This window comes from Sturnira hondurensis, unplaced genomic scaffold, assembly GCF_014824575.4.
Source record: "Sturnira hondurensis isolate 20B ecotype Veracruz unplaced genomic scaffold, ASM1482457v3 Scaffold0006199, whole genome shotgun sequence".
NCBI lineage: Eukaryota > Metazoa > Chordata > Mammalia > Chiroptera > Phyllostomidae > Sturnira > Sturnira hondurensis.
In genome coordinates this window covers 126,965-150,048 of record NW_028078830.1, presented here as the reverse complement: position 1 = coordinate 150,048, position 23,084 = coordinate 126,965, and the positions used below count along the sequence as shown (strand labels likewise).

Sequence of the window (23,084 nt, the reverse complement as noted above, 5' to 3'; positions counted from 1 at the left end):
CGCGGGCGCATATTCGTGCACAGTGAGACAGACCACGCAGGCCCCAGGGGGCGAGGGCTGACGGCGGTGGCACACTCGCGTGCAGTGGGACGAAACGCGTGGGCCCGGTGACGGCAGCAACTGCAGCACCAGTGAGGGCCGTGGTGGCAGGCGGCAGACAGGACGCCATAGTCCCTCTTTGACCCCACCCCCACATACAACGTCACAACCCAGTGACTTAGTTGCCCTGCAATACCGGTGAGAGCCATTGTCGCTCTTTGACCCTGCCCCAACATACAGCGTCACAACCCAGCGACTTAGCACCGGTGAGGGCCGGGGCGGCAGGCGGCAGACGGGACGCCAGAGTCCCTCTTTGACCCCGCCCCCACATACAGCGTCACAACCCAGCGACTTAGTTGCCCTGCAATACCAGTGAGTCATTGTCGCTCTTTGACCCCGCCCCCACATACAACGTCACAACCCAGCGACTTAGTTGCCCTGTTCTAGTGAATATTTTAGGGCTCTGATCCTGCTATGGAACAGGCAAGAACAACCCGAAAGATGGCACAAGAAGAACTCAAAGTCCAAGAGCCAATAACTCTAAGTGACCGAGAAATTGCCAGCCTCTCAGAAGCACAATTCAGGACACTATCAGGATGCTCACAGAACTGGTAGATTATAGTCACAAATTAGAGGAACAAAGTCACAAATTAGAGGAATATATGGCTAAACTAATTGAAATGAAGAGAGATGCACAGGAAACCAATAGTGATGGAAACAAATCTGGGACTCAAATCAATGGAATGGACCAGAAGGAAGAACAAAACATCCCACCAGAAAGGAATGAAGAAATGAGAATTCAAAAAAATGAGGAGAGGCTTAGGAACCTCCAGGACATCTTTAAACGTTCCAACATCCGAATTATAGGGGTACCAGAAGGGGGAAAGAAACAGCCACGAGTGGAAAACATATTTGAACAAATAATAAAGGAGAACTTCCCCAGTCTGGCAAAGGAAATAGACTTCCAGGAAATCCAGGAAGCTCAGAGAGTGCCAAAGAAGTTGGACCCAAGAAGGAACACACCAAGGCACATCATAATTACATTAGCCAAGACCAAAATGAAGGAGAGAATCCTAGAAGCATCAAGGGATAAGGGGACAGTCACCTACAAAGGAGTACCCATCAGACTGTCAGCGGATTTCTCAAAAGAGACCTTACAGGCAAGAAGGGGCTGGAAAGAAGTATTCCAAGTCATGAAATCCAAAGACCTACAGCCAAGATTGCTTTATCCAGCAAAGCTTTCATTTAGAATGGAAGGACAGATAAAGTGCTTCTCAGATAAGGTCAAGTTCAAGGAGTTCATTATTACCAAGCCCTTATTATATGAAATGCTAAAGGGACTTATCTAAGAAAAAGAAGATGAAAAATATGAACAGTGAAAGGACAGCAAACACACAGTTATTAACAACCACACCTAAAACAAAAGCAAACCAAGAGGACAGCTAGATCAGGAGTGGAACCATAGGAATGAAGAACACATGGAGGGTTAGCAACAGGGGAGTGGGAGGAGGAGAAGGGGGGAGAAGGCACAGAAAATAGCATAGATGGTAGGTAGAAAATAGATAGGGGGGAGGGCGAGAATAGTGGGGGAAATATAGAATCCAAAGAACTTGAGACAGGTGGTTATAAACTAAGGGGGGCAGAATGGTGGGGGAGGGAGGGTGCGGGTGGAAGGGATTGAAGGGGGGGAATAGAACAACTGTAATGGTATAATCAATAAAATATATTTAAAAAAAAAAAGGATGCATGCGAATCTCAAGAATGTGTGGACCAACAGCACAGAGCAATAGAGGAAGAAATGAGAGAGATGTGTGAGACATGCAGTCCAAAGAGGAGGAGACTCTCCATGGGCCACAAGTCAAGGTAAATGTAACAAAGTTATAAAATGGACTATTCGGCAAAGTGGCAATATTAAGGAAAGAAAATTAGAAATAGAGTGCAGCCCTGACTGGTGTGGCTCAGTTGGGCATCATTTTGCAAAGTGAAAGGTCAGGGGTTCTATTCTCAGTCAGGGTGCACACCTGGCATTGTGGGTCTGGTCTCCATTGTGGTGCATATAAGAGGTAACCAACCAATTTGTCTTTCTCACACGGCTGTTTCTCTCCGTCTCGTTCTCCCTCCCTTCCTCCCTCTCTAAAATTAAATAAATAAAATCTTTGAAAAATAAAAAAGAAATGTGGTTCAGCACTAGCAATGACAACAAAACATGGGTTAAATGAAAACACCCCTGGTTTGATCAAAACAGTGTTGAGCGGTGGATGGTGTGGCTCAATGGATTGAGTGCTGGCCTGTGAACCAAAGGGTCACTGGTTCAATTCCCAGTCAGGGCACATGCCTGGGTTGCGGGCCAGGTCCCCAGTGGAGGGTGCCTGAGAGGCAACCACACACTGATGTTTCTCTCCCTCTCTTTCTCCCACCCTTACCCTCTGTCTAAAAATAAATAAACAAAATCTCAAAAAATAAAAAGAAAACAGCTGACATCACACCCTACCCAGCTTCAACATTATCAGATGCCTGTGAGTTCACCTTGCAGCCTCAACTATTGAGAAATACTATAGTATACATTTGCCATCCTTGACCTCAGCTGTCAGAGCCCAAACTGCCACACATGGGCAGTCCAATGACTTCACAAGCAACCCAAAGTGAAGACCTTTATACACCAAAAAACTATGTAATGGAAGGAAAGGGTGACTTATCCATTAAATGTGGAGACATGAAAAGTTTGTAAGAAACACACAAAAAAAGCAAAGAATCATGGCAGCACTGAAGGAGCATAGCGAGTGTCCAGCAAGTGAAGGCAACGAAGTCTGGACAAAGAATTCAAAATATCCCTGGCTGGGTAGCTCAGTTGGTTCATGTGTAGTCCTGGTATGTCAAGGTTGCGGGTTTGATCCCTAGTCAGGGCACATACAAATATAAACTAATGAATGCATGAATAAATGGAGCAGCAAATCATTGTTTCTCTCTCTCTCAATCAAATCAATAATAAAAAAGAATTCAAAGTAATTTTTTATAGAAGCTTAGTCAGCTCCAAGAGAACAGAGGGACAACTCAGGGAAATCAGGAAAAGGCATGAATACATCAATTTCAGAGAAAAACTTTTTTAAAATTCAGTTTTTTCCCCATTATCATTTATCCCCACTATACCCTCTTCCACCTCCACCCACCCACCCAAGAAAGAAACTTTAAAAAATGAGTTAAATAGAAATTCTGGCCCTGGCTGGTGTGGCTCAGTGGACTGCGCACTGGTCCATGAACAGAAGAAGGTCACAGGTTTAATCCCTGGTCAGTGCACATACCTGTGTTGCGGGCCAGGTCCCTAGTTGGAAGCGTACAAGAAGCAACCAATCAATATTCGTCTTGCACACTGATGTTTCAAATCCCTCTCTTTCTCCCTCCCTTCCTCCTCTCTAAAAATAAATAAATCAAATATTTAAAAAAAATTTTAATTAAGCCTTTTAATAATTTTTGTTACTCAAAAAAGCTTCATATTTTTTCATTTAGCTTTCTGACTCTGTGCTCCTGTCTTCAATACTTTGACAACAATTTTCAGTTCCTCAATAAGGAAAGTACACTTGGTCCTGTCACAGACACATTTAGCACATGTGGATCCACCACAGGCCCTGCTGACATGTTTTTTCATTTGAGACAACCTCATTAAAACTTTCGGTCTCACAGCATGAACTCTGTGAAGTTGGCCTGGGAATACGCCACATGCAGATTTTGGTGCTTTCCCGACCTCTTTGGTATAAAGGTAAACAATTCTATTGCCAGGGGTTTGGGACAGCCTCGTTTTGTTAGAGGCTATATTGTAGGAAAGCCCCCTACGCTATGTCAAACGCTGGACCATTGTGAATACCTTCCTCCGGAGCCTTTACCCTCTCGCCAGCTCAAAACACCGCATCTGATGGATCTCGGATGCAGCAACTCCCTGATGAGAGCTGATTGTAACGGGAGTAACTACCAAAAAAATATTTATTAAAAAAAAAGAAAGAAATGGTGGAGGGGGTAGTTGGAGGATGGAAGAGGAAATAGGGTAAATGGTAAAGGAAAAAATAAAATAAAGTAAAAATTAAGAAAGTAATCACATTAACAAATATCAAAAACAATAAATACATACACATAAATATAACCTTGGAGGTGAAAGATCTAGACACTGAAACCTATAAGACATTAATGGAAAAAAAAACCTGAAGACACAAACAAATGGAAAGATATCCTATGTTCATGCACTGGAAAAATTAAGATTGTTAAAATGTCCATACTACCAAATATAATGTACAGATCCAAGGCAATACCTATTAAAATTCCAATGGACTTTTTTGTGTAAATAGAAAGGGAATCCTAAAATTCACATGGAACCACAAATGGCCTCAAATAGACATAGCAACCTTTTTTAAAAAGATTTTATTTACTTATTTTTAGAGAGAGAGGAAGGGAGGAAGAGAGGGAGAGAAGTATCAATGTGTAGTTGCTTCTTGTGTGCCCCACCTGGAACCTGGCCCGCAAACCAGGCATGTGCTCTGACTGGTAATCAACAGGTGACCCTTTGGTTCACAGGCTGGGATCCAACCCACTGAACCACACCAGCCAGGCCAGAATTCTTGAGCAAGATCAAAACTAAAAGTACCACACTTCCTAATTTCAAACTATATTATGAAGCTACACTAATCAAAAAAGTATGATACTGACATAAAAGCAGACATACAGGGAGATGAATTAGAATCAAGAACTCATTAAAGAATTGCATGTATAGCCCTGGCTGGTGTGGCTCAGTGGACTGAGTGCAGGCCTGTGAACTGAAAACTTGCTGGTTCGATTCCCGGTTGGATGGAACACATGCTTGGGTTGCCAGCCAGGCCCCCAGTCTGGGGTGTGCAAGACGCAACTGATCACTGTATCTCCAGCACATTGATGTTTTCTCCCACTCATTCTCCCTTCCTTCCCCTATTTCTAAAAATAAATAAATAAAATCTTTAAAAAAACATCCTATGTATACATATGGTCAACTGATCTTTAACAAAGGCAATAAGAATACACAGTAGGGAAAAATAGTCTTTTTCAATAGTGCTGGGAAAACGGCATACCTATATGTGACAATATAAAATGGGACCCCTACCTTTCACCACTTACAATGAACTCAAAATGGATTAGTTAAATACGAGACATGAAAATGTAAAACCCCTTGGAAAAAATAGAGACTAAGTTACTTGACAGTGGCCTGAGCAATGATTTTTTTTGGACATGATACCAAAAGAACGGGGGGGGAAAATCTAAACTAACCAAGTGGAACTACATTAAACTAAAATGTTTTTGCACAGCAAAGAAAAAAAATCAACAAAATGAAAAGGCACCATACAAAATGTAAGAAAATATTTACAAGTCATGTAACTAATAATAAGGTAATATTTTCATTTATTTATTTATTTATTTATTTATTTTTAGAGAGAGGAAAGGGGAAGGAGAAGGAGAGAAACATCAATGAATGATAGAAACATCGAGTGGTTGTGTTCATATGCCCTCAACAGGGAACCTGGCCCACAGTCCAGGCATGTGCCCTGATTGGGAATAGAACCAGTGACCCTTCAGGCTGTAAGAAGATATCCAACCCACTGAGCAACACTAGTCAGGGCAGGGGTAACATATCTAAAATATAAAGTACTCATATAGTAAAAGAATAATCTGATTAAAATATATACAAAGAATCTGATGTGGCTATCAGGTAAATTTTAATATAAAGTTGCACTTCCTCAAGAATAAGCAGGAGCCCTGGCTGGTGTGGCTCAGTGGATTGAGTGCCGTCCTGAGAACTGAAGGGTTTATGGTCAGATTCCCAGTCAGGGAACAGGTCTGGGTTGTGGGCCAAGTCCCCAGTTGGGGATGTGTGAGAGGCAGTCTATCAATGTACCTATCACATATTGATGTTTCTCTTCCTCTCTTTCTCTCTCCCTTCCCCTCTCTCTAAAAATAAATAAATAAAATCTTTAAAAAAATAAGCAGGAAAATGTAAATCCAAACCACAATGAGATATTACCCCATACATACTAGGAGGGCTATTATTAGAAAGACAAGAGGTGTCAGCAAACATGTAGAGAGAAGGAAAAACTTGTACAGTGTTGGTGGGAATGTAAACTCGTAAAGGCATTATGAAAATATCTCAAAAAATGCAAAGTACAAATACCAAATGAGCCAGCAATCCCACTTCTTTATTTTTTTAACATATTATTTCTTTAGTTATTGTTAGAGAGAGGGGAAGGGAGGAAGAAAGAGAAACACCTATGGGGACCTGGCTTGCAACCTAGGCATGTGCCCCAACGAGGAATCGAACCAGTGACCCTTGGTTTTCAGGCAGGCATTCAATCCACTGAGCCACACCAGCCAGGGCTGATATCACTTATGAGTAAAATATAAATAAATAAAGAGTTAAACTCACAGAAATGGAACTGACAGGGCATACAGAGAAGATATTGGTCAAAAGGTACAAACCTTCAGTTATAAAATAAGCTCTGAGGATCTAATGTAAAACTTGGTGATTAGAGTTAATAACACTCTATTGTACACTTAAAAGTTACTAGGAAAGTATATCTTAAGTGCTATTACCCCCGCCCCAAAATGATTATATCGGGTGAGGGAAATGTTCACTAACTTGATTATGGCAATTATTTCACAATATTTACATATATCCATCATCACATCGTACACTTTGAATACACACCATTTTACAGATCAGCAATGCTGAAACAAAACAGACAAAAGATCTAAACAAAACTCTAAAAACCATGCATAAGGGTCTTAAACAGCCCCCAGTAAATAGTAATGATAGCAAGGCTCCCAATTTCTGGCATGGGGAGGCTCTAGGAAATGTCAGCTAAAGGAAGGGATCAAAACAATTGCTATAGCTGTGGACACAGTGACTGGCCCAAGGGGTGGGCAAGCACATGGAATGCATAGGGTCACTGTAATCCGTCCGGAAGAGAAGAGGGTATTGCAGCAGGGATTGGGGCTGTAGCCCAAAGAAGACGGCAGTGCAACACCCAGCCCTAGAAACACAGCAGGCTGGAGAAGGAAGCAGGGCCTGTGGTCCACATGTGAGCAGGACAAAGCACCCTCTGGGGAGAGGAGGGGGAGGCAGGACAGAGCCCAGTCCACATCACTGGTGAAACTGTTACAAGTCTTACCCAGGGAGGATGTAAGCGCAAAGTTCTCCAGCATCACATCGAGGTACAGGTGTCTCTGAGCCTCGTCAAGGAGCCTCCATTCCTCCCAGGAGAAGTGCACAGCAACATCGTCAAAGCTCACACTGGCCTGCCAAGATGGGAACAGAGGAAACCACACACTTTGTCTTTCTGAGAACCTCACAGTCCACCACCTCACACATCTTCCTCCTGCTCATCCTCCTCCAGGGCTCCAGCAGCAGAAGAGATACCAGGCCCTGGAGACTGGGATGCCTGTTCATTTCTCAGGGAACCCTAATGACTGTGCAGCCCTCAGCAACAGGCAGTGGGGACACACAGACCTCATCCAAGCTGTGGGGCCCCATCCCTCCTGCAGAGCAATTCCCTCCAGGGGTCTCCCAGACTGTACCCCCTAGACTCAGCAAAAATGGGCTCCTGCTTCACCTGGTCCCACCCCAAGGCCTTGGGGCCATCACCTCACAAGACCTACACGTGTGCACGACACTGTGTACACACCACCTTCTAACACCCTCGGTTCCCACAGTCCCACCCCCACAGCTCTGCGACTGCCCTGCCCGGCATCACAGGCATCTCTCTCCACTCACCCGGTGCGTGGCCCACGGCACCCAGAGTGCTTGAGAGACTCAAACACCATCCAGCACAGCGCCATCCTCTGACAGCCAGGGAAAGCCCAGTGAGGCTCTGCAGTCCTCCCTGCTGGCCTCTGACCTTTTCACTTCATTATTAGGCGCCCAGAAGGTCATGTAAATTTCAGGTATGAAGAAGCCCGGTCCCCTCAGTAGCCACAACCCTACTGTCTCCACTCAGCCTTCCTCGCAATCCCGGATTCCCGGGCCTGGGGTGCAGGATGTGACAGGCGCCCCGCACTCCCGCTGCAGAGCTCAGCGGGGTGAGACGCGGGAGGACCCAGGGGACGCGCACTCACCCCCGCTGAGCGAGGCAGCGCGTGCAGACGGCGAGGAGGGAGCGGCGGCAGAGGCGGGAGAGGTGAGGGGTCCCTAGATAAAGTGGCCCTTGTGTCGGCCGTGGCACGGGTCATCTGGGCGGCGTGGCCCAGCCTCACGCCCGGGTCTGTGCGGTGAAAACAACGACAACTTTGCGCCTACTTGTTTGGACAGCTCAGTCCCCACCAATGCTGGGAAGCTGGAAAAATGCCCACCACGAGGAAGACGCCGCAAGTCCCGCCCCAAGTGGTTGAGTTTTCCAGGAAAAACTTTCATCCTGATGTGTCATTGGCTCAACTCCGCCCCGGGTTTTCTGGGTAAGGTAGTTCCCAGGATTCTAGAGGCCGCAAGAAGGGAGTTTTTCATCCTGGGCTACTACAAGGTTTGCTATGCAAGGAATTTAGCAAAAGCGATGTTCCTACTTCCTGAGGCAAAATAAATGTCTGCAGCAACAGACATCATTTATTTTTCTGTGAAGCTCAGCCTGCCCCCAGAAGATAAAAATATTTTTGATGCTCTCAAGTCTCCTGATGTAAAAGGAAATATCCTTCTACAGAGTCATTCACACATAAAGTAGTACAGGCATAGTTGAACACGTAGTCATTGCTCTGCAAATGTCTGTAATCTGAGGTGAATATTTGTTATTTTGTTGTGTTATGATTGGCCAAGAACAAGAGAAATGACTCCATACAGAGCCATGGATCAGAAGACAGAAGATGGATACTCTGAATTAGGTGAACCAGATTAAGTTTGGCCCTGGCTGGTGTAGCTCAGTGGATTGAGCGCGGGCCTGTGAACCACAAGATCGCGGTTCGATTCCCAGTCAGGGCACATGCCTGGGTTGCAGGCCAGTTCCCAGTGGAGAACTCACGAGAAGCAACCATGTATTTGATATTTCTCTCCTTCTCTCCTTCCTTTCCCCCCTAAAGATAAATAAATAAAATCTAAAAAAAAAAAGATTAACTTTGTGCAAGGGGAAAAAGAAAAGGTTCTATGGAAAGTGACATCCCAGGTTGATAGGGTCATAAATTCCTAACTGGACAGGGCATGTGGATAGTCCCACCCAAGACTAAAACTATTTTAGTGAAAGGTTTGAGGGCAGCCCTGTCCATAATTCTTGTGCATCTAGGTTAACACACCTTTGAAATACCAGAATAATAGCCCTTGAAGGGAGCATTAGCCCTCAAGAGAGCACATAATGTTGTTAAGTATCCAGTAATCCAATCCTCACTTTGCTTTCCCAAAACTTCATGTAATTTTGTTTGTATTTCCTCCTTAATTTCAACGGCATAAAAAAATCACAAAACTGTTATTCTCAGGAGCAGTTGAGATCTTACTCCTAGGCATATGTCATAATTTTGGCTCAAATATTTCTTATAAAAACTCTCTACAGCTTTGGACATTTCTTATATTGACAAGCTCTACCTCTGGTTCCCATAGAAAACCTCTCTTGCTTGTAGAGTCCTGCCCATTGAGGGACAGTTTCATCCACATAATATATCTTACTCCATAATCTAAGATACAGTTGTTCCTCAGTTTCCATCAGGGATTGGTTCCAGGACCCTGCAGACACCAAAATCTGTAGATGGTCCCTACAAAATGGCATAGTCTTTGCATATAAATTAGACATTTAGATGTCTAATTCTGATGTAACACTCTCATGTTAATAACTGATCTTTCTTCTACTAGGAATTGAAAAGGAGGTTTCAATATTTTCTTTTTTTTCTACTTTTTAAAAATTGTTGTTCAAGTACAGTTGCATATAGTGTACATATATCCTCCTGTGAAATTTAAATAATCTCTAGATTAATTGTAATACACAATGAAATAGAAATGTTATATAAATAGTAGTTAAACTGCATTTTTAGGGAATAGTGGCAGGAAAACTATCTGTTCACATTTAGTACACACAAAAACATGCAGCCCTCGTAGCCCTAACTACATGGCACATCGGGAAGAGCATAACATTTATTTTAGAATATTTTCCATCTGAGGTTAAGTTGAATCCAAGGGTGCAAAACCCATGAATAATGAGGGCTGACTGTACTCATTTTTTTCTGAAATATTTTGTTTATTTATTTTTAGAGAGGGGGAAGGGCGGGAGAAAGAGAGGGAGAGAAGCATTGATGTGGGATAGATACATAGATCAGTTGCCTCTCACACACCCCCAACTGGGAACCTGGGCCACAACCCAGGTGTGCGCCCTGACGTGGAATGGAACTGGTAACCTTTCACCGGCTAGCACCCAGTCCACCGAGCCACACCAGCCAGAGGTCAACATATTTAAAGCTTTTATTTCCTTTTTAGAGAAAGGGGAAGGGAGGGAGAAAGAGAAGGGAGAGAAACATCAATCAGTTGCTTCTCACATGCCCCCAACTAGGGACCTGGCCCACAACCCAGATATGTGACCTGATGGGAGATCTAACTACTGACATTTTGATTCACAGGCCAACACTCAACCCACTGAGGCCCAGCAGCCAGGGCTGATTTTCTTTTCATGAACAGATGTCTTTCTTAAATGGAGAACAAGTTAACTAATGCTATTTTGGTATTGGTCAGCTGATGCAAGTTTCATAGTCACAGCAAGTGTGAAAACAGAGTATCTGAACACTGAGAAGAAGAGGGCATCTTAAGCCCACGATCTCATACCCTTGCTTCTGATTATCATTTTCAATAAACTGCAGGTGCAGTTCTTTTTTTATTGTATAAGTTTTTAAAATATATTTTGTTGGTTATGCCATTAATTCCTTCATTCCCCTCCACCCTGAACACCCCCTCCCCCATTCCCCCCGTTTAGCTCATGTCCAGGTATCACAAGTTCTTTAGCTTCTACATTTCCCATACTATTCTTGTCCTCCCCCCTATCTATTTTCTACCTACCATCTATGCTATTTATTATCTGTACCTTCTCCCCCCTTCTCCTCCTCCCACTCTCCTGTTGCTAACCCTCCTTGTGATCTCCATTTCTATGGTTCTGCTCCTGATTTAGTTGTCCGCTTAGTTTGCTTTTGTTTTAGGTGTGGTTGTTAATAACTGTGAGTTTGCTGTCCTTTCACTGTTAATATTTTTTATCTTCTATTTCTTAGATTAGTCCCTTTAACATTTCCAAAAATAAAGGCTTGGTGATGATGAACTCCTTGAACTTGACCTTATCTGAGAAACACTTTATCTGCCCTTCCATTCCAAATGAAAACTTTGCTGGATAGAGCAATCTTGGATGTAGGTCTTTGGATTTCATGACTTGGAATACTTCTTTCCAGCCCCTTCTTGCCTGTAAGGTCTCTATTGAGAAATCAGCTGACAGTCTGATGGGCACTCCTATGTAGGTGACTGTCTCCTTATCTCTTGCTGCTTCTAGAATTCTCTCCTTCATTTTAATCTTGGCTAATGTAATTACGATGTGCCCTGGTTTGTTCCTCCTTGAGTCCAAGTTCTTTGGGACTCTCTGAACCTCCTGGACTTCCTGGAAGTCTATTTCCTTTGCCAGATTGGGGAATTTCTCCTTTATTATTTGTTCAAGTAAGTTTTCCACTCGTGGCTGTTCCTCTTCCCCTTCTGGTACCCCTATAATTCGGATGTTGGAACATTTAAAGATGTCCTGGAGGTTCCTAAGCTTCTCCTCATTTTTTTGAATTCTTGTTTCTTCATTTTTTTCTGTTTGGTCATTTTTTTCTTCCTTCTGGTCCACTCCATTGATTTTAGTCCCAGATTTGTTTCCATCACTATTGGTTCCCTGTGCAATTTGCTTCATTTCACTTAGTGTAGCCTTAATATTTTCATCTAATTTGCGACTAAAATCAACCAGTTCAGTGAGCATCCTGATCACCAGTGTTTTGAACTGCACATCTGACAGGTTGGCTATCTCTCGGTTGCTTAGAAGTATTGGCTCTGGGGCTTTGAGCTGTTCTTTTGCTTGAGCCACAATGTTTTGGTCTGCTCGCACCTGTTATGCATGAGGGCAAAAGCTTAGGTGTTCACCAGAGTGGGTCAACCCAGTTGCTGGGTTGTGACTGGGGGTGGGGTCAGAGAGGGAGCAATGGCATTTTTTCTGCTCTCTCCCAGATTTTGGTTCCTTCTGCCACTGCCCACAAGCAAATTGGGTCTTCTGGTGCTGGTTCCTGGGTGGGTGGGCTTGTGTTCGCTAGGACCCTGTAGTGTCTTTCCAGGGAACTCTCCTGTGAGGCTGGGAGCCTCTCCTGGCACTTCAACCCCGAAAGTTTTTCCAATTGGCCCTTTTAGGCTTTATTTCCCATGGCTGGGGCCCTGGGTTGCACAGTCTGTCTCACTGACTGTTTTTAAACCTGCCTGGTTTATCTGTGCGCAAATGTGTGTCTGTGGTCAGCCAGCTGCCTTGTGAGCCTTACTGGGTTTCGTTCTGCGCCCACCTGGGTTGCCAACCACCGCCTTTTCCTGCTGGGACCCCCGTCTCCTCCGCCGCCAACTCCACCCCTCTTACTGGTCTGGATGAATGGTTCGTTGTTGTTGGACTTCGGTACAGTTTAATTTTCTGTTTGGTTGCGTTTTTGTTTCTAAATCTTTGTTGTCTTTAAATCTGGTTGTGCGAGGAGGCACAGTGTTTCCACCTACACCTCCATCTTGGCCAGTGCAGGTGCAGTTCTCATGGGGAATTAGGTATAACCCAAAAAGCAAAGAAGTTTTTTTTAAGTATTCTATTTATTTATTTTTAGAGAGAGGGAAAGGGAAAGAGAAAGACTGGGAGAGAAACATCAGTGTGTGGTTGCCTCTCATGTGTCCCCCACTGGGGACCCAGCCCGAAACCCAGGCATGTGCCCTGACTGGGAATCGAACCGGCAACCCTTTGCTTCACAGGCCTGCGCTCAATCTACTGAGCTACACCAGCCAGGGCGCAAAGCAGTTTTGAAACACAAACTTTCAGAAACTAAGAAATGTGTTTATGTAGTTATTCAAAGACAGTGGCACAAATAATTCTCAGGAAATATCAGAGATTGTTGAAGAAAGTTAATACCTCAGAGATTTTTTGTTATTTTTTTCCTTGAAAACATTAATACCAGCAGAGACACAAAATATAAAAGTATATGACTATACAGTAAATTACAATGTGATATAAAGAAGTCCAAGGAGGACTTCCAGGCAAGATGGAGGCCGAGGTAGACACACTGTGCCTCCTTGCACAACCAAAATAAGGATGACGATAATTTAGAAACAAAAAACAACCAGTACCGACAGAAAACTGAACTGTATGGAAGTTCGACAACCAAGGAATTGAAGTAGACATATTCATCCAGACCCATAGGAGGGATGAAGTCGGGCGGCCAGGTGGAGAGGGGTCGCGGCAAAGCGGTGGCTAGTGGAACCCCAGGCCCACAAGGTGGCAGCTGGTGTGCCCTGCAAGGCGATGGGTTGGGGAGGGGCAGGCACACAAGGCTGCTGGCANAGATGGAGGCCAAGGTAGACACACTGTGCCTCCTTGCACAACCAAAATAAGGATGACGGTAATTTAGAAACGAAAAACAACCAGTACCCCTGGCTGGTGTAGCTCAATGGATTGAGTGCGGGCCTGCGAACCAGACGATCGCGGTTCAATTCCCAGTCAGGGCACATGCCTGGGTTGCAGGCCAGTTTCTGGCAGGGGCCAGTTCCCTGCAGGCCAGTTCCCTGCAGGGGATGCTCGAGAAGCAACCATACATTGATGTTTCTTTCCTCTCTCCTTCCCTTCCCTTCCCCTCTAAAAAGATAAATCAATAAAATATTTTAAAAAATAAATAAAATTAAAAAAAAAACAAACAGTACTGACAGAAAACTGAACTGTATGGAAGTTCGACAACCAAGGAATTGAAGTAGACATATTCATCCAGACCCATAGGAGGGATGAAGTTGGGCGGCCAGGTGGAGAGGGGTCGCGGCAAAGCGGTGGCTAGTGGAACCCCAGGCCCACAAGGTGGCAGCTGGTGTGCCCTGCAAGGCGATGGGTTGGGGAGGGGCAGGCACACAAGGCTGCTGGCAGGCCGGGTGGTCCCACATTTGCCTGCAGATAAACCAGACAAAACCAGGGAGTGAGACAGATCCTGCAATCTAGAGCCCCAGCGCGGGGAAATAAAGCCTCTAAACACCCATTGAAGACACCTGTCGGGGTTGAGGTGCTGGGAGAGACTCCCAGCCTCACAGGAGAGTTCGTTGGAGAGACACACAGGGTCCTAGAACATACACAAACACATCCACCTGGGAATCAGCACCAGAAGGGCCCAATTTGCTTGTGGGAAGCAGGGGAAGTGACTGAAATCTGGCAGAGAGAGGAGCAAGCGCCACTGTTCCCTCTGGAACCCCTGCCCCACATACAGGGTTACAACACAGGGACTGGATTGCCTGGCCCTGGTGAATGCCTAAGGCTCTGCCCCTCACTACGTAACAGGTGAGCTAAGAAAAAAAATGGCCTAAATGAAAGAATAGATCAAAGCTCCAGAAAAAATACAACTAAGCAATGAAGAGATAGCCAACCTATCAGATGCACAGTTCAAAATACTGGTAATCGGATGCTCACAGAATTGGTTGAATTTGGTTGCAAATTAGATGAAAAAAATGAAGGTTACATTAAGTGAAATAAAAGAAAATGTACAGGGAAGCAATGGTAATGGGAAGGAAACTGGAACTCAGATCAATGGACTGGACCAGGAGGAAGAAAAAACATCCAATCAGAAAAGAATGAGGAATGAAGAATTAAACAAAAATGAGGAGTGGCTTAGGAACCTCCAGGACACCTTTAAACATTCCAACATCCGAATTATAGGGATACCAGAAGGGGAAGCGAAAGAGCAAAAAATGGAAAACTTATTGGAACAAATAATAAAGGAGAACTTCCCCAGTCTGGCAAAAGAAATAGACTTCCAGGAAACTCAGAGAATCCCAAAGAAATTGGACCCAAGGAGGAACACACCAAGACACATCATAATTACATTAACCAAGATTAAAATGAAGGAGAGAATTCTAGAAGCAGCAAGAGATAAGGAGACAGTCACCTACAAAGGACTTCCCCTCCAGCAGACTGTCAGCTGATTTCTCAAAAGAGACCTTACAGGCAAGAAGGGGCTGGAAAGAAGTATTCCAAGTCATGAAATCCAAAGACCTACAGCCAAGATTGCTCTATCAAGCAAAGTTTTCATTTAGAATGGAAGGGCAGATAAAGTTCTTCTCAGATAAGGTCAAGTTAAAGGAGTTCATCATCACCAAACCCTTAGTATATGAAATGTTAAAGGGACTTATCTAAGAAAAAGAAGATAAAAAACATGTACAGTAAAATGACAGCAAACTCACAATTCTTAACAACCACACCAAAAACAAAAACAAACTAAGCAAACAACTAGAACAGGAACAGAACCACAGAATGGAGATCACATGGAGGGTTATCAGCAGGGGAGTGGGAGGAGGAGAGAGGGAGAAAGGTACAGAGAATAAGTAGCATGGATGGTAGGTAGAAAATAGACAGGGGAGGGTAAGAATAGTATGGGAAATGTAGAAGCTAAAGAATTTATAAGTGTGACACATGGATATGAACTAAAGGTGGGAAATGTGTGTGAGAGGGGGTGCAGGGTGGAGGGGGGAAAATGGGACAACTGTAATAACATAATCAATAAAAAATATTTTTAAAAAAAGAAGTCCAAAGACTCATCTAAATATGATCTAAGTCAGATATGAATGAGACTCAAGGTCCTATTTATCCTGAGACATACTTCCTTTCCTGCCATGAACCTGTGAAAGTAGAAGTTATGTGCTTCCAAAAGACAATGGTGAAATGGGAGTAGGATACACACTTCCATTCCAAACAGAGGAAATGAGAAATAAAGATGCCGCATCCAAAGCAAGTTCAGACTTTGACCAAGTACGAACTTCATGAGATCATATGACTCACGAATAATCTTCTTTAGCTTGAAGCTTTGCCTTTCAGATCCACTGGGAGAGTGGTCCTGTCTGTCTCTGCAGCAGCCGTGGACAGGAGTCCTGCCCCTGGGGATTGGCCCCGTGTGAATCCCACACCCAGGGTTCTGTACAGATGCTCTGGTTGGTTCCATTCACAGGACATTCAGGTGAGTGGACGGTGTGCCCCATTGTGGTGGAGGGAAGAAAGGTAAATGGATCTGATACCAGCTATTAAAATAGGGCAGCCCGAATTTTCTGACTGAGATGGTGAGAGAGAAATGAAGCATCAAGAATGATTCTGAGCCCTGGCTGGTGTAGCTCAGTGGATTGAGCACGGGCCTGTGAAGCAAAGGATCACAGTTTGATTCCCAGTCAGGGCACATGCTTGGGTTGCAGGCCAGTTCCCAGTGGGGGACACATGAAAGGCAACCACACATTGATATTTCTCTCCCTCTCTCCGTCCCTTCCCCTCTCTCTGAAAATAAATAAATAATTTTTTTTTTAAAAAAGAGAATGACTCAAAAAAAAAAAAGAATTACTCTGAGATTTCTGGTATTAGCTACTGGAAGGATGGAAGCTCTGTCACTGAGATGGGTGGTCCACAGTGGGAGTACATTTCACTGGCATTATCAACAGTTGTCGTTTTGGTCATGTTCAGTGTACGAGATATTTCAGAGAACAAAGGACTGCAATTGTTTAGTGGGCATCTGGACCCACAGGCCTGGTACTGGGAAGGGCTTTCGGACGGACCCATCTACGAGAGTGCTGGACTGTGTGGAGCAGGGGAGCTCTTAGCAATGTTATTAGGAGGGAGTCTGGACGTGATGGTGATGCTCATAGTCCATCAGGAAGGGAGGGNGAGGGAAGAAAGGTAAATGGATCTTATATCAGCTATTAAAATAGGGCAGCCCGAATTTTCTGACTGAGATGGTGAGAGAGAAATGAAGCATCAAGAATGATTCTGAGCCCTGGTTGGTGTAGCTCAGTGGACTGAGCATGGGCCTGTGAAGCAAAGGATCACAGTTTGATTCCCAGTCAGGGCACATGCTTGGGTTGCAGGCCAGGTCCCAGTGGGGGACACATGAAAGGCAACCACACATTGATATTTCTCTCCCTCTCTCCGTCCCTTCCCCTCTCTCTAAAAATAAATAAATAATATCTTTTTAAAAAAGAATGACTCAAAAAAAAAAAAAAGAATTACTCCGAGATTTCTGGTATTAGCTACTGGAAGGATGGAAGCTCTGTCACTGAGATGGGTGGTCCACAGTGGGAGTACATTTCACTGGCATTATCAACAGTTGTCGTTTGGGTCATGTTCAGTGTACGAGATATTTCAGAGAACAAAGGACTGCAATTGTTTCATGGGCATCTGGACCCACAGGCCTGGTACTGGGAAGGGCTTTCGGACGGACCCATCGACGAGAGTGCTGGACTGTGTGGAGCAGGGGAGCTCTTAGCAATGTTATTAGGAGGGAGTCTGGACGTGATGGTGAGGCTCATAGTCCATCAGGAAGGGAGGGCGGGTGCCACAAGTGCACGTCTAGCTTGGGCACCTGGTGGGGTTGGGAAGAGAATCATCTGGCAGGTGGCCAAGTCTTCTGAGGAGTAAATGGAGGTGGGAGCACAGGTTTCATCAAAGGAAAATGACACGGAAACATGGTTTACATGGTAAGAGAATATGTGGCCTGACATGTCAGGTCCAGAGACAAAATAGCATCTGCCCACTATCCTGTTCTTGTTGTGCCCTGAGATGGTAATCAATGTGGCCCCAGAGGGGGCACTGGGGCCTGTTACCTTCTTTGAGGCAGGGAGATTGGGAGCTGTTGACCAGAGGATGGATGTCTGTATGTTTATGGGTGTGTCTGAGGGGGGGGATCAACTTATGGTTTTAGAAGAGATCCTACTAATAGAATGAACCACCTCCATTATGACAGATCGTGATCTTTGAGGGAATGGCCAATAACTTCCACCAGAAATGATGGCTCCCTGGGGAGGCTCAGAGTTTGACATTCCGTGCCTAGATGCTGGAGAACTCTGTACTTACGGCATCCATGGGTAAGACCCTCCCATCCCTCCTAGAATCCTGGGCTCATCTCTTTCTTCCCTCCCTCCCCAGGCATTTCTGTCATCCCACAGCTGGACTGTGGCTCTAGTAATGTTCACTTTCTAGCATGTGTGCTGAGGACACCAGTGCTGAGTGGTGGGCTCTGCTCCCAGGAAATTTCTCCCACAGCAGCCTCATCATCACCTACTTCAAAGAAAGAACGCGAGTGTCAGGGTGTCAGGAATCTTGCGGTCAGCTTAATGCATCTCACCTGGTTTGCATGTTCTTTGGCTTGGGCACAGTGTGAGAGCTCAGTGTCTCAGGTTCTGCCTCCTTTCTCCAGGTATTTCCTGGTGGCTGCCTGCGCTAAGAATTGCAGGCATTGTCATGATCACTATTACTGTGAACCATAGATTGTTTTGCTTGAGGAAACAATTGTCCAATCAGGCAGCCTCAAACCAGATTCCGGGAAAGGCTTTGGTTTAGCAGAAGGAAAGGAAAGGATGAAAGTGATTGGCTCATATAGGTTAAGGAGTTGCCTCATTTGAAAAAGCCTACTTGGCTGTCTGTGACCAGTCATTCTCAGTTTCTTACCACTGAGACATTTACAAGAATGTACTCTGAATTAGATTTTCAGTTTGCCCATGCAGGCTAGATGGCATTGGACCCACCTCAGCCTAATGGCCTCCTTGTTCAATCACATTCCCAAGCCAAAGAAGCAGGTTGCTAGGCAACTTCAGTGTCTGGAGGCACTGGGAGGAACTGCTCCCAGGCAGTGGAGGTCCTCAGGCCCTTGTCACCATTCGCCAGCTTGGCTCACTGCAGACACTCTGAGGGGGTCCCCGAGGAAGCACAGCTCTGCTGCTCCTCCGAGTGAGCACACCTGCAGCCCCATGGGCTGGAGCAGAAGGGGAGCCGCCTGGCCGTCCCTAGGAATCTTCTCAGGGGCTGCACAGACCAGTCCATCAGCACCCAGGGGCTCATCAGAAACGTGGCTTCTCAGCCCCAAACCCAAACCTACCCACTCGCTTTGGAGGCAGGGTGCAAGAATCGGAGTTTTGAGACACCTTCAAGGTGGTGTTGGTGAGGAATAAGGGAAATTCCGCCTTTTGCTGTGGGACTGTGGACAGGGCACCTGAGACTCCTGTGATTTATAGGAGTCTCTTTACTGGCTGCAAATTTCACGCCTGAGGTTGCAAAAGTTTAGCAGGGCAAGTTCTTTTAATTTAAAAAATGTATCGAATGTCCAAATTTCTATTGTTTATTGGTGGATTACTATCCCCTTATAAACATCAAAAGTGAAAAGCATCACTAATTATTGTACATCCCGGAGAAAAACAATGTTTTAAAGATCGTGTCCATTTAACTTTCTGCAAATGCAGATTGCTCAATGTGTGGGTTTTTAAATGTTCCTATATTGTACTTAGTACAATAAGGTGACATTTTATCAATCTGCAGTGAGATCTTCTGCATTAACAATATATTTTGGAAAACTGAATTGTTGGAAATCTGGATGTGACTTTTGCCCATCTGTGCTATGATTCACGTAAAAAAGTGATGAGTGCATGGGCTGGGCAGAGGAGGGCAGAGGGGGAATAACTGGGACATCTGTAGTAGAATAACAATAAAGTATTTTAAAAAATGAGTGGTGAGAGCCCTGACTGGTGTGGCTCAGTGAACTGAGCTCTGGCCTGCAAAATAAAAGGTCGCTGGTTTGATTCCCACAGGGCACAAGCCTCGGTTGCAGGTGGGTCCCTGGTTGGGAGAATGGAAGGCGAGGCAATCATCAGGGTTTCTCTCCCCCCCCCCGCCCCCCCCTTCTTAGACTCCAAAGAAGCAAAAACTCAGGGAGGAATATTCTTCATAAATCACTTCTGTGAGGGAGCAACTCCCTCTAGGTGTCCACCAGGGCTTGCAGGGTGCACCAGCCCTTGTGTTACAGAAACAGTGGGTCTCTGGGTTTTCACTGTTGTGTCCGGGCATTCACCACCCTAAGCACCACCTGGCTGGCCCTCTTCCTCGTTGTCCCCTTGAAGAGGTGGTCTCAGATAAGATGTGGCCCTGTGACTTGAAGTATCTGCATCCACAGGAAAAAAGGGACTCACCCTCAGGGATGAGAAAGCAAGGAGAGCCTGGTGTGGACCAAGCTGACATTGGGGTGCCCAGAGGTTCATCCATCAGCTGCTCTAGGGCCTGTCCTCCTCAGAGGCCCCACGGGGGACAGGAGAGACTAGCAATGACCCCAGTGACCAGAGCATCTTCCTGGGATCAGGGCATCTGGAAAGGTGATCCAGAGCAGTGTGGTGAAATGCATGGAAGGTAAAACCTGTTGGAGACTGACCAACAATTACAGAAAGGAAAAGAAAATCACCTGGAGTATTCAGAAGATGAGAACTCCTTAGAAGGTATGGGTGGGACCTTGGCTGGTATGGCTTAGTTTGGCTTCTTTATGTAGCCAAAGGGTTGTGGGTTTGATTCCCAGTCAGGGCACACGCCTGGGTTGTTGGTTAGGTTCTGTCTTGACACATACGATCCTGTCCAGGTGCGTATGGAGGCCAGTCAATAGGTGCTTTTTTTCTTGCATCAAGATTTCTCTCGCCCTGGCTGGTGTAGCTCAGTGGATTGAGCGCGGGCCTGTGAACCAGAGGATCTCGGTTCGATTCCCAGTCAGGGCACATGCCTGGGTTGTAGGCTGGTTCCCTGCAGGCCAACTCCCAGCAGGGGATGCACGAAAGGCAACCATACATTGATGTTTCTCTCCCTCTCTCCTTCCCCTCTAAAGATAAATAAATAAATAAAATCTAAAAAAAAAAAGATTTCTCTCTCTTCCTGTACCTCTCTCAAAAATCAGTGACAAAATGTCCTCAGTTAAGGATAAAAATAAATAAATTCAAAAACAGGTATGGGCCCTGGCTGGTGTGGCTCAGTGGATTGGGCACCGGCCTGCAAACCAAAGCGTTGTCGGTTCAGTTCCCAGTCAGGGCACATGCCTGGGTTGCGAGCCAGGTCCCCAGTAGGGATTGTGTGACAGGCAACCACACATTGATGTTTCCCTCTTTCTCCCTCCATTCCCCTCTGTCTAAAAATAAATTAGTTAAATTAAAGAAACAAAAAACAAAAACCCAAAACCAAACAGGTTTGAGTCAGAGGAAGCAACTTAGAACAAAGCATGTCTGCTCTGACAGTTAAGTGAGGCCACTCAGCACCTCCAAGACCTCACATATTCCAACAGCTCCCTATTCTGACATGTTTGGATTCTTATGTCTCCAGCCTGTGGAGCCTCTGCAAACTCCAGGCAGCTGGCAGCCCCACCTGCTCTCTGCCTGGCGTTTTCAAAGTCTCCTCCTGCAGGCAGTTGGTTGAGCTTTTGGCTTAACACAGTGGGACACAGCAGAATTTTTCAGCTCCTTCTCTGAGCACATCACCTTCATAGCGTGAGAATTTACACTTTGGGAATAGGCAAACAATAGAAAGCAGGTCTAGATTTACTGTATGACTAGAACCCTGGACTTATGTGATGGAAATTGTTAATATGCAGAGTAAAACCTGTGGCCATGACATTCTGCATGACATGAACAATTTGAGGAAAATAAGAAAATTTAGAAACAATGCACTGAACAGAAAAATGGTGCTGATGCTGGATGAGTAAAATTTTAATGTCTTTGTTGTTTCAGGGTATTATTCACAAATGAGAAGGAAAATAGCCATAAATTAGAAAGGAAAAAAAAGAAGGGTGATACAAATAGAAATTGTACTAAAGAAGCTATACAGGTGACAAATAAGCAGATGAAAAAAAGCTCAGAAATCACAAACCCTTGGACAAATGTGATTAGAACCACACTGAGATAGCATTATATGTACTGAAAGGGCTTATTTTAAAGGCTATATGAAGTACTGGCAGAAATATGAAAGAATAGGGACTCTGATAAACTGCCAGTGGAAATGCAGTCAGGAACAATCATTTTAGATTAGAGTTTGGCAGCATCTTTTTTTTTTTTTAAAGAATTTTATTTATCTTTAGAGGGGAAGGAAGGAGAGAAATATCAATGTATGGTTGCCTCTTGTGAGTCCCCTGCTGGGGACTGGCCTGCAACCCAGGCATGTGCCCTGACTGGAAATCGAACCACGATACTCTGGTTCGCAGGCCCGCGCTCAATCCACTGAGCTACACCAGCCAGGGCTGAGTTTGGCAGCATCTTAAAAAGTTAAAATACTGCCTTGACTGGTGTAGCTCAATGGGCTAGGCATGCCCCAGAAACTAAAAAGTCACCAGTTCGATTCCTAGTCAGGGCACATGCCTGGGTTACGGGCCAGGCCCCTGGTTAAGGGGCATCAGAGGCAATCAATAGATGTTTCTCTCCCTTTCTCTTTCTAAAAATAAATTAATAAAATGTTTTGTTTTTTTTTTAAAAAAGGCTCTGGACACGTAGCTCACCTGTTTGAAGTGTTGTGCCTTACACCAATAGGTTGTGGATTGGATCCCCAGTCAGGGCACATACCTAAGTTGTGGGTTTCATCCCAGGCCAGGGCATTTCTCAGAGGCAAAAGATTGATGTTTCTCTCTCTAAAAATCAATAAACATATCCTGGGTGAGGATTACAAAGAAAACAAAAATGTAGATTTTCTACTATTTTCAGAAAGTAAGCTGGGGTAATTCTATATTGATTCAACCAGCTCTTCTGTCCTAGCAAGGCCAGTTTGGCCTCAGAGGTAGCTAGTGAGCAATGAAGGACAGATATGGTCACTATCAGGACTATGATGACGGTTTCACAGGTTCATATCTATGCCAAAGCTTGTCAAATTGTACAATTCAAATATATGCAGGTAGTACAGTATTTTTGGACTATAAAATGCACTTCTTTCCCCAAAATTTGGTAGAAAAATGGGAGTGTCTTATAGTCTGAACGTAGCTTTACATTTACATTGGTGAAATATTATGTTATTTATGTTATTGAATATTTTACTACA

At 44.8% G+C, this 23,084-nt stretch overlaps 2 protein-coding genes and 1 pseudogene across 5 annotated transcripts in view; 1 reads left to right on the top strand and 2 right to left on the bottom strand.

Moving 5' to 3' along the window:
* LOC118988174 (zinc finger protein 883-like) overlaps positions 1 to 23,084 on the top strand; it is a 309,510-nt gene that overhangs the window by 193,124 nt on the left and 93,302 nt on the right. The gene's annotated exons all lie outside the window — the stretch shown is intronic.
* The window catches only part of LOC118988162 (zinc finger protein 256-like), a 75,002-nt gene that overhangs the window by 22,571 nt on the left and 29,347 nt on the right, over positions 1 to 23,084 (bottom strand). Inside the window, exon 1 of one of the 4 annotated variants that reach the window (XM_037047583.1) lies at positions 7,218 to 7,427. The exons of the other annotated variants lie outside the window; for them this stretch is intronic. Coding sequence (XP_036903478.1) covers positions 7,218 to 7,251 — 34 coding nt within the window. The 5' untranslated portion in view covers positions 7,252 to 7,427. Of the gene's footprint in view, positions 1 to 7,217; positions 7,428 to 23,084 lie in introns of those variants that run through there. 4 annotated transcript variants of the gene reach the window in all.
* On the bottom strand, positions 3,536 to 3,955 carry LOC118988197 (60S ribosomal protein L34-like; annotated as a pseudogene).